This window comes from Chenopodium quinoa, unplaced genomic scaffold (genome assembly GCF_001683475.1).
Source record: "Chenopodium quinoa cultivar QQ74 unplaced genomic scaffold, ASM168347v1, whole genome shotgun sequence".
Lineage (NCBI taxonomy): Eukaryota > Viridiplantae > Streptophyta > Magnoliopsida > Caryophyllales > Amaranthaceae > Chenopodium > Chenopodium quinoa.
Genome location: NW_018744240.1, coordinates 1154560 through 1170214, shown reverse-complemented (window position 1 = coordinate 1170214; position 15655 = coordinate 1154560). Strand labels below are relative to the sequence as shown.

The 15655-nt window shown below is 37.4% G+C and overlaps 2 protein-coding genes across 2 annotated transcripts; both read right to left on the bottom strand.

Annotated features, from left to right (window-relative positions):
* Nucleotides 1-1143: 1143 nt before the first annotated feature.
* On the bottom strand, nucleotides 1144-4208 carry LOC110694726. Its single transcript, XM_021871902.1, has 3 exons — nucleotides 3278-4208; nucleotides 2900-3013; nucleotides 1144-1611 (listed from the first exon to the last, which is right to left on the bottom strand). The coding sequence occupies exons 1-3, from the start codon at nucleotides 3293-3295 to the stop codon at nucleotides 1480-1482; spliced, it is 264 nt and encodes an 87-aa protein (XP_021727594.1). The 5' UTR covers nucleotides 3296-4208; the 3' UTR covers nucleotides 1144-1479.
* A 5013-nt stretch (nucleotides 4209-9221) lies between these two features.
* Nucleotides 9222-12299, bottom strand: LOC110694725 (proteasome subunit alpha type-7). The gene is made up of 3 exons (XM_021871901.1): nucleotides 11948-12299; nucleotides 10135-10549; nucleotides 9222-9643 (listed from the first exon to the last, which is right to left on the bottom strand). Exons 1-3 carry the CDS (start codon nucleotides 12118-12120, stop codon nucleotides 9488-9490), a joined length of 744 nt encoding a protein of 247 aa, XP_021727593.1. The 5' UTR covers nucleotides 12121-12299; the 3' UTR covers nucleotides 9222-9487.
* Between the last annotated feature and the right edge of the window lie 3356 nt (nucleotides 12300-15655).

Genomic DNA, 15655 nt, shown 5'->3' with positions numbered 1-15655 from the left:
AAACAAAGCCTATTATTTAACAAAATAATAGGACCAATAAATAAGAAAATCTGTGTAAAAATAAAAATGGAAAACATATACTAATTTGAGTATAGCACGTCGTATTACCAAAATTGAATATTTAATGATATAAAATTAAACATTTACGTATATAAAATTGAACATTTTAAATGTGATTCAAAACCGAAAAATTATAAAATGACGTCATTATGATGAGAAGGGGTGCAAAGAGTGCTACCTACATGGGGGTGTAAGTAAAATTTTTTATAGTGCAACATAAGATCATTTCCACAAATCTAACATATGTAGTAAAAAAAACTGGGTGGTCTTGTGAGTTGTGACTCTTGTCGGTCTTAACATTCAACATAATTTGTTCGTTAGCTATTACTCCTCCGTCCCTTATTTACATGCCTTCTTTTCATTTTACATGGGAATTAAGGAACTTAAAAATCACAATTGGAAAGTACAAATATGCATGTGGGGTTAGAGAGAGATAGAGAGAAAGAAAATATAGTTGGTAATTATTGAAGAGATGGAGAGAGAAAGTGTTAAAATGATGTCAAAAGTACACACACAAAAAAAAAATAAAAAAAATAATTTGACAACTTATCAAAAAAGGAAATATTGTCAAAAAATACATTTTTTAAATAGAAATAGACATGTAATTTTGAAACCCCCAAAAAGAAAAATATGCATGTAAATAAAAGACTCAGAGAGTATTTTTTTTTTAATGGAATTCGTTAATTATTTAAACACAATATAATGAACTACTTTTAACAAAAATAGTCCTTTTTCTTTGACGAAACTTAATTAAGCTTTATCATACACTAGTACAACTAGTCAACTACGTGATATACTTTTACTGTTTTTAGTGTTATTAAGTGATTGACACGTTAAATCAAAATAAACATAGTGAAACAACAAGGCACCAAAGTGAAATTATGTCAACTCTAGGGCAACAAAGTATGAAAAATTCCGTTACAAGTTTGAATTAAAAGAAGAAAGTACAAATGGTATATACTCTACTAGTATGATATTCAGTTATTCAGACTTAATTATATCAATGATGATTAAGTATAAATTCATAGCGTTCCTTCAAAAAAAAAATAAGTATAAATTCAGTGACAAAGTGAGACAGCTTAATTCAGAGGGATGAAATTTCACAAAATACTTGATTTGGTGGTAAAAAAAAGTACATTTACTAATTACGTATTTTGTCCCGAGTTCTGTAAAGCTAGAGTTTCAAGATTTGGACACAACATTCACGAGCCTCATAGTAGACATGTACAAGAACAACAAAAACTTCACATAGATCACAACTATAATACTAGTATAATGTTTCTGCCCTGTGACAGAGATACAATCATATCAAATGTAAACATATCCCCGTCTTCTCTAAGAAATCAAAACCAAAAGATAGCATGTACCAATGACCAGTTCCTAGTGCACGTATAGGTCCATATCTTTCAGCCCCATGATTTATAGCGCACGAAAGCTATCTGATTTATCGAGTCTAGCTGTACCAGAACTTGATGATTCCCCCATTGCATCAGGAGAAGCTGTTACTGGAAATGACTCCCGCTTCAGAGATGTTGGTATTCCAGATATCTCCTGGAGAGTAGAAACTTGAAAAATTACACGTGTTCCGTGATAAGATAAATCTACTTCTAAAATTTTATTAAAATCTAAGTTCAATAGTGCTCACAACCACTCAGCAAGCACTTTCAGGCGTTTCAGCAAGTCAATTAATTTGCACAAAGTTGGCAGGCATGCTTCCTTGCTTATAAACGCTTCATAATATAAACTGCTTCCTTAAACACCTCCATATCAACAACAGTTTCACTAAATGTATCCTTGTCATTGACATCATTAAGACATTTCATAGAGAAGCATGATTCCACAAAAGGAAACTAGGATTTGGTATTAAAAAAAAAAACACTGCAAAACAAATAGTTCTTGTAAATATAAGTCAGTTTCAATAAGAATAGAGTATCAACTTGAATTGAACGTCAGTTTTGTGATGTCTTCAAATACAATTTCTAAATTGCTCAAACTCTTCACATAACCTATATAGCAGTGCCAATCACTTAAAACTCCAACTAGGGCATGTATAGCTTGACATTCCTTTTGGACCAAAAAGATACATCACGACAACAAATCTGCTAAATGTCTTTGAACCCAATTTCTATATTACTCAAACTCTTCATTTAATCTAAATTCCATTGTCAAGCACTCAAAACTCAAACAAGGGCATGGAAGCTTGACACTCCATTTAGACCAAAAAAAAGAAAATTTTCATAAAGACAGATAACAAACACCCATTATTAACACTAGCAGTCGAGTTCAAGTGATTTAGTTCAATATCATCTTCAACAGGACTTGACAACATTGCATACTTTTTTGTTTAGAATCAAAATATAAATGGCATAGCAACAACCTTTCCCCAATTATCTCACAATATGCTCGATTTGAAATGAAATCGGAACAAAAATGAATCTCGAAATAGTCTTACATTAGAATATCTGTCTTGAAGCCAAGAATTACTTTACTTCCCCTGAAATAAAGATAATGCATTAGCTACAAGTACCGGTAACCCTTTTTTCCCAGTGATTTCGTTTATGGTTGATAAGAATGATAATCTATCTCTCCAATGAGTCATACCTCATACTACAAAATTCATGGCATACAAATTTACATCTAATAGACTATTAAAATAAACACACAAATATGCAAGCAATAATGAAATCAACATAGATGTCAATTAGCTTAGTTGGTTAAAGTCGTAGAAGGCGCAGTCAGGATAAATCAACCCGACTACGTCATTGCTCTTTTTGGCACCCTTTATACAAAAATACGGAATAAAAACAACAAAACATAGATTAATCATCTGATAGATTACCTTCATAAGATGCATTCTCAAATCACCGGGACGAACACGATTACCAATACAGGCCGCCACAAATTTGGAGTAATTGAACAAAACATCTGCAGCAGCTTGTTTTCTCTCTTCAGTCTGCAAATTACCCAAAAATAAAAAATTGAAATTGAAATAAATTCGATTATTACGAAAACAATTGCAATTAAACAAGTGAATAAATAATTTAGCTCACAAAATGAATTATGAGAGTGACTAGATTGATTACAGAGCAGAGTTAGGGTTTTGATTTTGAAAACAGTTTCAGAAGAACTATTAAATTAATTATAATTGCGATTAAGTTGAATTACAGAAACGAAAAATTCATAAATAAAAAGGAAAGTGAAAGATTGAGTACTGAACCTCGTAATCCTCTTTCATCTTGAGATTGAATATTTCTTCTTACTCAAATGTCTCGTTCTGTCTTTGATCTATCTTTCCCTTGTGATCTTTCTTTTATTTTCAAGCGGTTAGCTTTTTCTGCTTTTCAATTTAATTTTTTTTTTTTTAATTTTATTTACTCATAATAACAAGAAGGATCCACTGAACTTGTAATTTCAACACGAAATGCCTACGTGTATTATTTTTTGTTTTATTTAGGGGTGAAAGTTTGATTTTCGGTTTGGATTATGGTCCAAACTGAATCCAATCGAAAAAATTCGGTCTTTGATTTTTTAATCCAAATTCAAATCGAATACGGATTCAGTCCAATCCAAACCGAACCGAATTATTAATATAGAAACCGAATCCAATCCATAAACAGAATTTTTTTAGCTTAATTTCGGTAGATTTGCAATTTTTAATTAAAGATTGTACAATTTAACAAATAATAAGTTAACAAGACCCAAAAATCGACAATACCCAGAAAATTCAATTAAAAATTACTAATTATTTGCGAGAATAAAATTTGAATTTAATTTAACAAATAACTATGCATTGGAGTAGTCTAGAAATGCATAATTATTTGCTATTGGACAAGAGACCGCAACTAAATAGTAATTCTAGCCAACAAAAACTACTTTGGAGACCAATTTGCCAAAAATACATAGAAGAAAGATGAAAGAGAAATGGGTAGAAGGGGAAGCGCAACTCCGATTGATTCTTCATGGTCGGTGATGATGGAGCGGAGGCCAGTTAGCGTGTAGCGGAGAAGCAAAGGCTGGTGAGGGTAGAGCGAAGGAATTAAACATTAGTCGCCTGGTCGGTGCTTAGAGGAGGAGCGGTGGTCGGCGATTGACTGAGAATTAGGGATTAGGTTTGCCGTGAGAAAGGGAAGAGAGATTTAGGGATTTTTTTAGAGGTTTATACATAAAGGGGAAAGTGGGCTGCGGAATTGGGCTTTTAAGATTATGAGCAATAATTCAGTTTTAAATTTCGGTTTTTGGTTTCTTTAAGCCCAAAACCGAAACCAATCCGCAATCCAAATTTTTTTAAAATCTCAAACCGAACCAAACCGAATTGTAAATAAATCCAATCCAAATTATTAATTCGGTTCGGTTTGCGGATTTATTCCATATTACTTTCACTCCTAGTTTTATTGGTTGGTAAGGTGAAGAGCTATAACGGTCGAAACTTCTCACAAGTCTTTCCGGCTTGAGATAGCGGGTTAGATACTTTGGGATAGAGAGGACCTTTCATCGGGGCCATTCGGGACCCGGCCCTCCGTAAATTATTGCAATTAATTAGTTAACGAACTAAAATAACCTATATTTACTTATAAAATATTGGGATATAGTATAGTTTTGAGCAAGAGGTTAAATATTTAAATTGCGGCCCCTCTAATATTTTCGGCCAAGATCCGCCACTGCTTTGAGAGTAGTGAAGGGTAAAGGAATCTCCATTCCGAAGTGCTTACAGTGAGATTTGATACCAAAACCACTTGGTTGTGATATACAAAATTTTCTATTAAACCCCAACAAAATACTCCAACAATTCCCCTCTAGCCCTCCTTTTCAAGGCTTTGTTTGGTTGACAAACAAATTCATGAGAAGTTTGATTTCCAAAGGAAATGAATATATGCATACTTGTTTGGTTGATAATAATGTAGGAATTGGGATCTCCTAGGAAGTTCTACTTCCCACAAAATGGAGGAATTAACTTACCTAGTCCCCGGTCCCCCCCCCCCCCTAGGTAAATGGAACTTCCTATGAAAAGTGGAAATTCCTACATCCAATCAAACAATTTTTGGGAATTCCTAAGAAATACAATTTTATAGAAATTGAGATTTTTTGGGAATTTCTACTTCCTACATCCAACCAAACAAGGCTCAAAATTTGTACTACTTTGTACTTTGTATTTTTATTTGCTAAATTTTGACTTTTATAGTAAAAAAATAATATATTTGTTTAATACTAACGATTTACACAAATTATATGTATTTGAATATTATAAAAGTCAATTTTTCTTTTAAAATTAATGGCCACATTTTGGGTTCTGTCACTCCGTTTAGAGGGTTGAGACAAGGTGACCCAATATCTCCGTACTTATTCCTACTCTGCGCAGATGCTTTTTCAAATTTATTGAACAAAGCTGCTACAAATAACCTCATTCATGGTAGTAGGATATGTAGGGGGGGCCAGAGCTCACATTTATTTTTTGCCGATAACAGTATTCTTTTTGCTAGAGCGAATGTGCAACAATGTTCCGTTATATAGCTAACATTATCAGCAAGTATGAGAGGGCATCAGGTCAGAAAGTTAACCTAAGCAAGACCGAGGTCACTTTTAGCAAAAAAGTTAATACTGTTCGGAGGGAGGAAATTATTGAGATTTTAGGAGTTCAGGAGGTGGAAAAACATGAAAAATACTTGGGCCTTCCTACTATCATTCGCAGATCTAAAAAGGTGATTTTTGCAGGGCTGAAAGAAAGGTTATGGAAGAAACTCCAAGGGTGGAAGGATAAATTGCTTTTTAAACCAGGGAAGGAGATACTTATCAGAGTTGTGGCTCAGTCAATTCCAACGTATATGATGGGTATATTCAAAATCCTTGACACTCTGATCGATGATTTTCACTCTCTTTTTGCAAATTTTTGGTGGGGTTCGAATGACACCACTAGGAAGATGCATTGGCAAAGATGGGACCTCCTATGTCAACCTAAGGGTAAAGGGGGAATGGGATTCAGTGACCTCCGTTGCTTCTATCAAGTGTTGCTCGCTAAACAATTCTGGCGCCTTCACCATAATACGGGGTCTCTGTTGCACTCAGTTCTTAAAGCGAAGTATTTTAAGAGCTGTGATGTTTTGGAAGCAAATGTGGATTCTGATCCTAGTTATGCTTGGCGAAGTATGTGGGGCGCTAAATCTTTGTTGCTTGAAATGGAGATTAGGTAGTGGGAGTGCAATTAACGTGTGGAGTGATGCTTGGTTACCGGGCAATACTTCATCTCTGGTTCCAACTCCGTCGGTGGACAGTGATATGGAACTAAGAGTTATTGATTTGATTGACCACTCTTGTAATTCCTGGAATATTGAAGCAGTGAACGACACCTTTATTACTGAAGAATGTGCACTTGTTTTGTTAATTCCCCTGTCACATAGATGTCCGAGTGATACTATGTTCTGGTGGCCGAGTAAAAATGGAGAGTATAGTGTTTGCTTTGGGTATTGGCTCAGCAAAAATGGTGGATATTTTGACAATGGAGATACGTGGGATAAGGTGTGGAAGATAATCTGGAATTTGAATACCCCGCCTAAGCTCCGACATTTCTTTTGGAGAGCTTGCAAGGGCTTCCTTGCAGTCCGAGAAAGACTTGTCTATCGCCATTTGCTTGATGATAAAAGTTGTTCAATTTGTGGTAATGGCGATGAGTCTATTATCCACGCTATCTTTGAGTGTTCTGCTGCTAAAGATATATGGGCAACAAGCAATTTCACGAATTTACTTGACCAAGCCCCAAGTGAGAGTTTCACTGCAAGGCAACTGTGGTTGTGTGATAGGGTCTCGAAGGATGAGCTGACTGTTATGACCTCTCTTTGCTGGGCAGTGTGGCACTGCAGAAACAAGGCAACATTTGACAACGAGCCTTTTGATCCTGTTGCAGTAGCTATTGGGATGTCAAAGCTGGTCCAAGATTACAACACTTATGCTGTTAAAGTCTACCTCAGGTGGTTCATGCTGCTCCATCTAGGAATAAGTCATGGCATTGCCCAACCTCGGGTGTTACAAAAATAAATTGTGATGCAAGGGTGGGCAACGAGTTTCAGATAGGTGTGGTGCTCAGAGATGACCAAGGAAGCATTCTTGCTGCTGCAGTTAGAAGGGGAAGGGCAAAATGGTCTGTTGATGAGGTAGAAGCTGCTGCAATGGTGTTTGGTTTAAGTATTGCAAAGAGGCTGGGCTACTCGAAGGTGGAAGTTGAAAGTGATGCTTTGAAGGTGGTCTTGGGCGTTAAACAAAAGGCTGTTGGGTTCTCCTCATTTTTTTCTTTGGATTAATACCATTTTTTAATCCCAACTTTGACCAATTTATTTTTATTAATCGCAACTTTGGATTACTCCTCAATAATCCCAACTTTGATATGGCCTATCATTCCTCGTACCCAACCGGTTTCTTAACCTGTTGTACTAGGTCACTTGACACATGTCAAGTCCTGATTGGTCCAAAAATTAAAAAAAAAAATAAAATAAAAAACAAAAAGAAACCAAAAATCACAAAAACCAGCCAGCCACCTCCATCCCACCGCAACCCCACCGCCTCCTCCTTAGCCCCCACCGGAAACCACCATCTAATTAATCCCACCCTAACCTCCACTACCACCGCCCACTCCATTTGCACCTCCGAAATCACCAAACATCGCAACTCTCCACCACCAATCAGTCGCCACCCACACAGCCCTACAAATCGCAGCAATTCGCACCCCAGTGCCACCCTTAAACTCCCAGAACACCGCGAAACCCTCGCCACCACCCAAAACACCAACCACCACAAACCCTCGCCACCAGACCCACTAACCACAACAGTAACAACACTCACAAACCCCGAGTCTCCCTCGCAACCAGCAGCGCCGCATCTCCCTCACTCTACCCCGACAACCGCATCTCCCTTACTTAACCACTGCTCCCTCGCATCTCTCTCACACTACAACCAATTACAACAACATCGACACCAATTGTCACTAACACTACACCGCAGAGCCCCCTTAATAACCGCGACCAACACCAGCCACTAATTTGTGGGATGTTGTTGGTTTTATGGCGATTACGGCGGTGGTGATGGTGGATTTTGTGGGATTTCGTGGGTTTGTAGGTGGTGGGTATTATGGCGAGTATGGCGGTGGTGATGGTGGGTTAGGTTGCCGGGGAAGGAGAGGTGGGGATGGGAAGGGGAAGGGGTGGGCTGTAGACAGCGGCGCAGGGTGGTCATTTAGGCCGTAAAAGAGGGGCTAGGGGCTTTGATTTTTTTTTTCTCTTAATTTTTTTTTTTGGTTTTATTTTTTTTTTTTAACCAATAAATTTGCGACACATGTCACTTTAACAAAAAAAATAAAAAATTAACCCATTCAACCGGTAACCGGTTTTTGGGATTGAAGAAAGATAGATCACCTTAAAGTTGGGATTATTGAGGAACAATCCAAAGTTGAAATTAATGAAACTAAATTGGTAAAAGTTGGGATTAAAAAACGGTATTAATCCTTTTTCTTTTAATTGATGATATTGTAGCTAGTTCTTCGGATTTTGATTTTTTTTTGCCGTTGTCATGTTAATCGGGCGAGGAACACCTTAGCTCATATGGTAGCTAGGTGGGATACTAGAAATTGTGATGAATTTGTTTGTCTCGGTCCTTTTCCTCAAAGTCTATTAACTTTAGCGGGAATTAATCTTCTTTAATAATATTCCCTGTTGGTTCTCAAAAAAAAAAAAAAAAAAAAAAAACTAATTTAGTTTTGTTTTCATAACAATCGAAATCAACTTCTTTTTTTTTTCTTTTTTTTTGTTAACAATTCATTTATCCATGCATATGAAATACCCATTTGGCCATTTAGAATACTCGGCTATGAAAAAAAGGTGATTTTTATAATATACCTGCAAACGAATTAATGAATCCTTGTATGTTTTACAGTTCGAAAATTTGGAAGGATACTTTTCTAGATTAACCAAGGAAAAATATTGTACTGAGCATAGAGCATGTAATTCTAAATGAAGTAGCAACAATAAAAAGACCAAGACAAACATTGGAGCCATTCTTTCCTCTCTAGTTGAATAAAAGTGTCCATCATTGTGTAATTGGCTATGCAAATAGTAGTACCCAACTATGCAAAAATTCATCATCGCACACTCGCACTGACCTTCACGGTTCACACCATCCAATTAATCGAAACTAAAAATAATTGCCAGAGTCAAGAAGGTACTTTTACTAAGGTCATAATGAAGCAAAATACCAAAAGATTCAACAAATCTACCACTGATTGATGGCTTTTCAGATAATATCACGGGCCTAATAAGCCAAGCTAGCAGCACATACATGAAATCCAAGTCTGACTCGTCAACACTTTAGAAGTTCAGAGCTAAACAAGAAGCAGAAATTGGAATAGATTAAGACTTGAAAGGAACAGCCTAATTCATAAGTCTGCAAGTTAAGAACTAGAAGGACCCTTTTTTGCAGCCTCAGCTGCTGCCTTTTCTTCTTCAATCTCTGCAACTATGGCATCAATCTCAGATTCCTCAAGCTGATGCAAACCTTTTTTCGTCATCACAGCAACTTCCAAGTTCTTTCCTCCACTTTCAACCACCTGAGAAATTTTTTGAACAAAGTCAGTCGCTAATATGGAAGCAATGATACAGACCTCCAGACTCAAAAGCATATATTCGTATCAATTATCACATCCACCTTCAAAACTTCAGACAGATTGTACAAGATAGTAGCAAAGCTGCAATGTCTAAACAATGTACAACATCAAGGCCAGGCTTCAGAACTACCAATTTCAAAGTATGAGTATTTACAACAGTCTTAACTAATTGAATCAAAACATGCTCTAAGGATTAAGAATGTAGTGATCAAACTGTAATCATCACACGTCAGTTCCCCAAATTATAAGTCAAACCATGACATTTTGGGCAGCTTTACCAAATATTGACAGATATGTTCAAAGAGGAATACCTCTAGGTGATGGGGCACATAGATATAAGGATTTTACAGCTAAGATGAAGCAAGATCTTACCAGTTGAAGTTCATAATAATGTCACTACTTTAAAATAAACATAGAATTCCAAGACAACTTACTTCAAGCAATGCACGAATAGCCAGCTTGACAGTTTCTTGCCCAGATGTTTCTTTATAATTCTTCTCTAGAAACTCTCTTATTGAGTTAGAGTTTCTTCCAGTTGCATTAGCCTTCCAAGCTGAAAAGGTGCCAGATGGATCTGTCTGGTACAGTGCTGGTACATTAGTGTGTGGGTCGAATCCCACAATCAAAGTGGACAGCCCAAATGGTCTAACACCACCACTTTGGGTATACTTCTGCTGAAGTCCAGCAATGTAACGAGTTATATACTCAACTGTTACTGGATCTTCCAAGGTCAGCTTGTGGCTTTGACATTCAATACGTGCCCTGTTTATTAGAACACGAGCATCTGCTTTGAGCCCAGCACAAGCTAAAGCAATATGATCGTCGAGGTTTACAATTTTTCTGACCGACCTGCAAATGAGAGAAACACAGTGTTTTATGTATAACACAGAAGGCGTAAAGTCATGCCTCTCGCACTTTCAACACGAAAAAAAGAAGAAACAGAGACCTGATATATGATACTAGAACAATTACAGTGAGTAAAGAACATAAACACTGGAGAAGGCCAGACATGATGACATTAAGAGCATGTTGGTAAGAATTATCTATGAGTTGGGAATGATTTTAATTTAACTATAACCATTACCAAGTGTTTGATTAGAAGATTTGGTTAACAATTACCACGGTTTCCACGTATTTGTTACCTCGGTAAAACCTAAGGTAACAATTACCCTTACACTCCTCAAACAAAAAGAAAGGGAGTTAGGCTTAAGTGATACCTTTACATGGTTAAACCAAACAAATAAGGTAGGAGTTAAATGATTCATTTCCTTCCTCTTATTTGTTTCCTTTCCACTCCGTTTTCAATATTCATACCAAACGCCCTCTAAGAGGCAATACTCTGATAAACTAAAGCTTTATTGCCTTTGAGGCTTTGATCACACAACAAGAGGCAAAATGCACAAGAAAATGAAGTGAATCGGACAATATATTCAAATGGAAGGCAAGAAAGCCAATAGCTGGAGCATATTAGTCATAATGTACGTAGTATACAAAATTGAGTATTTCATGATTCAGATTTTTTTGCCTTCTATGAGAGCCCATTGCACATAATACAACTTTAACCTGCTAACTACCCCATCAAAATCCATTCAAATGTATTCAATCGAATCATTCCACCATCCATGGAACAAAGCTCTATAGTGACTTCTTGATATTCAAGATACCAGTGATTCAATTCTTACCACAAACGAAGACACAAACATACATGAAATCAAAGTCATACATTCGGATCACTCCACATCCATGAAATGAGCTCTATAATGATCAATATGCTTGGCACCCGTGATTCCGTGCTTAACACCAACAAAGATACAAGAATACATCAGTACATGTGTCTTACCAAGTTGTTGCCTTTCTCCCTCAAACAATCCAAATTACTCAAACAAAACCTAAGAAAAGATCTTCCTCAATTACAGATTACAATTGTTCATCAATTCATGTACAATCAATCAAGTTAACCTAATCAGGAAGATTCTCATTGCTACGATACATTGAAAACATCCGATGACACAACAATTTTGAAATTAAACATAAAAACATTTCCCCAAAATTAAGCAATCAAAATCACAAAACCTAGCAACAATAGTTAATTAGACTCGTAAATTTCCCAAAATTAGGTCATAAATCTGAAATAACATAAATCAAAGCTTAAACCCTAAATCACCCCCTTCCCCCACAAATCTCAAACCCTAAAGCCAAAAACAATCAAAATCGACAAATTAAAAAAAAGAGAAAGCAAAAGAAAACCTGGAATCTTGAAGTTTAGCAGCAGATTTCTTCTCAACCCCAAGAACAACAGTATCGGTACCACGAACACCGACGGCAGCGTTACCCTTACGAACGGCTTCAAGCGCGTATTCGACTTGAAAGAGATGGCCGTCAGGTGAGAAGACTGTAATAGCTCTGTCGTATCTCGCCATTGTTGTGTTTGTTGTTTAACTGAGTTTGGTTCACTTTCTCTCTCCTCTGAAAATGGAAGTTGATCGAGTGAGTGTTGGGAGAGATGAAGGGGGTTCGTCTCCGGTGTTAATCGAAATGCTTTTTCAGAACTTGGGCAACAAGACACCCTTTTCAGACTCTACTTTTGCTTTTTTCCTTTTTTTTTAAAAAATATTAATCACTACTTAGTGAATTTTTTTGTTAGAATTTGTAAAAATTATCAATGGAAAAGTGTGAATATAAATATATTTAATTGTGCTTTAAATTTTTTTTATTATATGTTAGGTTGCATTAAAATGGATACAGATAAGGATATAGATAAAACGGATACAATAAGAGTAATGATGAATAATATGGAGTAGTAGATTATGTTCATATAAAAAAAACGAACATTTACAATCTTTTACAAAGTAGTATGGTGTATTATTTAAAAGTTATTTGAACCTTGTAGTTGTATGAGTAACAACATTTGAATCGAAAATAAAACTATGCTACATATACCGAGGGCAACGGTGACCCTCATTTTAAATGTTTAGGGTAGTAGTATAAGACAAAATCGAAGTAAGTGAGGTTTATGGAGGCCTCCGATTGCATCACAAGATCCACCCACGACCGCTCTAATAGTGAATACGTCGCACAGACTACTAGAACATGAGAACAGGGGAGGTGGAATATCTTTGGTTTGTTGCATGTACACGTTCTCAACTGAAAATTAATATTATGTTTATGGCCTCCTTTACTACCAAGTCGTTCTCCCCTTTCTGTTGTAACTTGGTAAATATGCAATCGGTGATTATACGCATCCACTCTGTGATATCTGGCTTTTGCGGTGTTCTTCTCCGGAATGGCAGTGATCTTGGGGGGGTATGCAAGTCCCTGTTCAGACCTTGCCTCAGAAGACTCCCTTCTCAAAGTGAAATACCTGTTAACTCTGTGGAAAGTTAACTCGACAAGGGACATGACCGGTAGAAACCGAGCTCCCTTCAACACATTGTTAAATGTTTCAGAGAAGTTTGTAGTACATATCCCATATATGCGACCAACGTCGTGAAAGAGAGACCACATAGTGAACGGGACTTGAACAATGTACTCCATGGCCTTGGTACAAGCCTCACCGATGAAACACAAATCAGCTTAAAGTTTTCTTTCCTACCTTTGGTACGCCGCAGCCTTGAACATATCTCTCATGTCGTTGCTTCTCACGTGAGTTTTCAAGTAAGAAGCTATGTGGCGAACACAAAACCTGTGATAGGCTCGCGGCTCGGTGAATCAAACGTCACTACTAGAAATAGGCCAATTTACGACGGGCCATTTCCGACGGACATGTTTTTCCGTCGTAGATTCCGACGGATTTTAATTCCGTTGGAAATTTACGACGGATTTCCTACGGAATACAAATCCGTTGGAATTTTGGGATCTCCGACGGAATATTCCGTCGGAAACTTAATTTTTCGATGGAAATAAAATCCGTCGGAAATTTCCGACGGATTATTCTGTCGAAACAGTTATTTTCCGACGGAAATAAAATCCTTCGAAAATTTTCGACGGAATATTCCGTCGGAAATTTACCTTTCCGATGGATTTTATGCATTTCCGACGGAATTATGACTATTAAAAAAAAAGAAAAAAACTAAATATAAAAAAAAAAAAAAAACCGGATCTTTTTCTCTATTCTCTCTCTCTTCTTTTTCTTTTTATCTTTCCTCCTCTCTTTTCCCGAAGCCTTTTCTTTCTCTTTCCTCTTCTCTTTCTCTTTTCTTTCTGTTTCCTCTTCTTTCCTCATCTCTGTTCGTCTTCTTCCTTTCCCCCTTTCTCTGCTCCACTTCTTTTCCCCCTTTCTTTTTCTCTCTCCTCGCATCTTTCCCTCACCGCCTCTTCTCCTCTTCTCTTTCCCCTTTCTCTTTCTCTCTCCTCTCCTCTTCTCCTTTAACATCTACAAACACAACCGCAACAGGTAGATCGAGCACTGTCAAGCATCGTCAGCATCGTGGGAGCACCGTTCACCGGTCGTCCACCGTCAAGCACCGTAGAAGGCCGAAAATATAGGTTAAATATTGGTTAGTTTGTAGATCTAGGTTTATTTTTCACAAAATTTATGATTATAATTATATTTTTGATGAAATTGTAATGTAAGTTTATAAATTTTGCAATGTACGTTTTTAGATCTGGTTTTTCGATTTTTTGGTAATGTAAGTTTATAAATTATTTTTTTCGATTTTTTGGTAATTTTGTAATGAAATTGTAATGTAAGTTTATAAATTGTTTATTTCAATTTTTTGGTTATTGTTTCGGATTTTTTTCGGATTTTTTTTCGTTTTTTTCGATTTGGTTTGTTGTGGTGGTGGTGGGAAGGACTTGGTAGATCTGTGTTGTGGGGGTGGCGAGGTGGAGTGGGTGGCGAGGTGAATCTGGGCTGGTGCTTGTGGTGTGGGCTAGGGGTATGGGTTAGGGGGACTGGTGGTGTGGGTGGGCAGTCATGGGTTATTATGGGGGCAGGGGGGTATGGGTGGGTAGGGGGGCAGAGGGTGGGTTGGTGGCGGGGGTGGATCTGGGTGGGGAAAGTGGTGCTTTTTTTTATTTTTTTTATTTACTTTTCCGACGGAATTTTTCGTCGGAATGTACCTCCTCCGACGGAAAATTCCGTCGGAACATCTCCCCCACCGACGGATTTTTACTTAAAGTCAACAAAAGCCCTGACAGAACATAATCCGTTGGAATAGACCTTTCCGACGGAATATCGCGAAATTCCTACAAAGTGTAATGCGACGGTGCTTTCCGACGGAATTTCAGGGTTTTCCAACGGATTTTTTCCGTCATTCATTGACTGTTTTCTAGTAGTGCGTTAGGATCATTCATTGCTGCAATGATCCCAGGATGTCGATCAGATATAACACAGAGGCCATCTCATTGCGTGACATGAACCCGAGTGCAGCCTAGGAACCAAGACCAGCTGGAAGTGTTTTCCCCTTCAACGCAAATGCTAGCGGAAATACTTGGAAGCTTGCATCCACACTTGTAGCAACCAGCAATGTTCCTTTATACTTCCCGTACAAGTGCATCCCATCGATACAGATAACAGACATACAATGTTTAAAACTGTCGATACAAGGACCGAAGGCCCGAAACACTCGTTTAAACACTTCCATGTTGCTGTAGTATACACCATCCACCAGAGCTTTGTGTTTCCATACGACAACGGTTCCCGAGTTTGACTGTTTCAGTGCTTGCATGAAGTGCGGAAGTCTGCCGTAAGAACTCTTCCAATCCCCAAATATTTCAGCTATAGCTTTCTCCTTGGCATACCATGCTCTTCGATACGGAACATCGAAATGAAATTGCTTGGAGATGAGTTCCTGTATGAATTCAACTTTCAAGGACGGATCTTTTCGCACAAAGGACTTCATATACTATGATATTATGGATGAATCCAAGTGTGGGTGATCAGTAGATAATACTTCAGTGACATAGTTCTCCCGGTGCGGGCCTTTGTATGTGACCAGGGTAAAGCCACGCGAG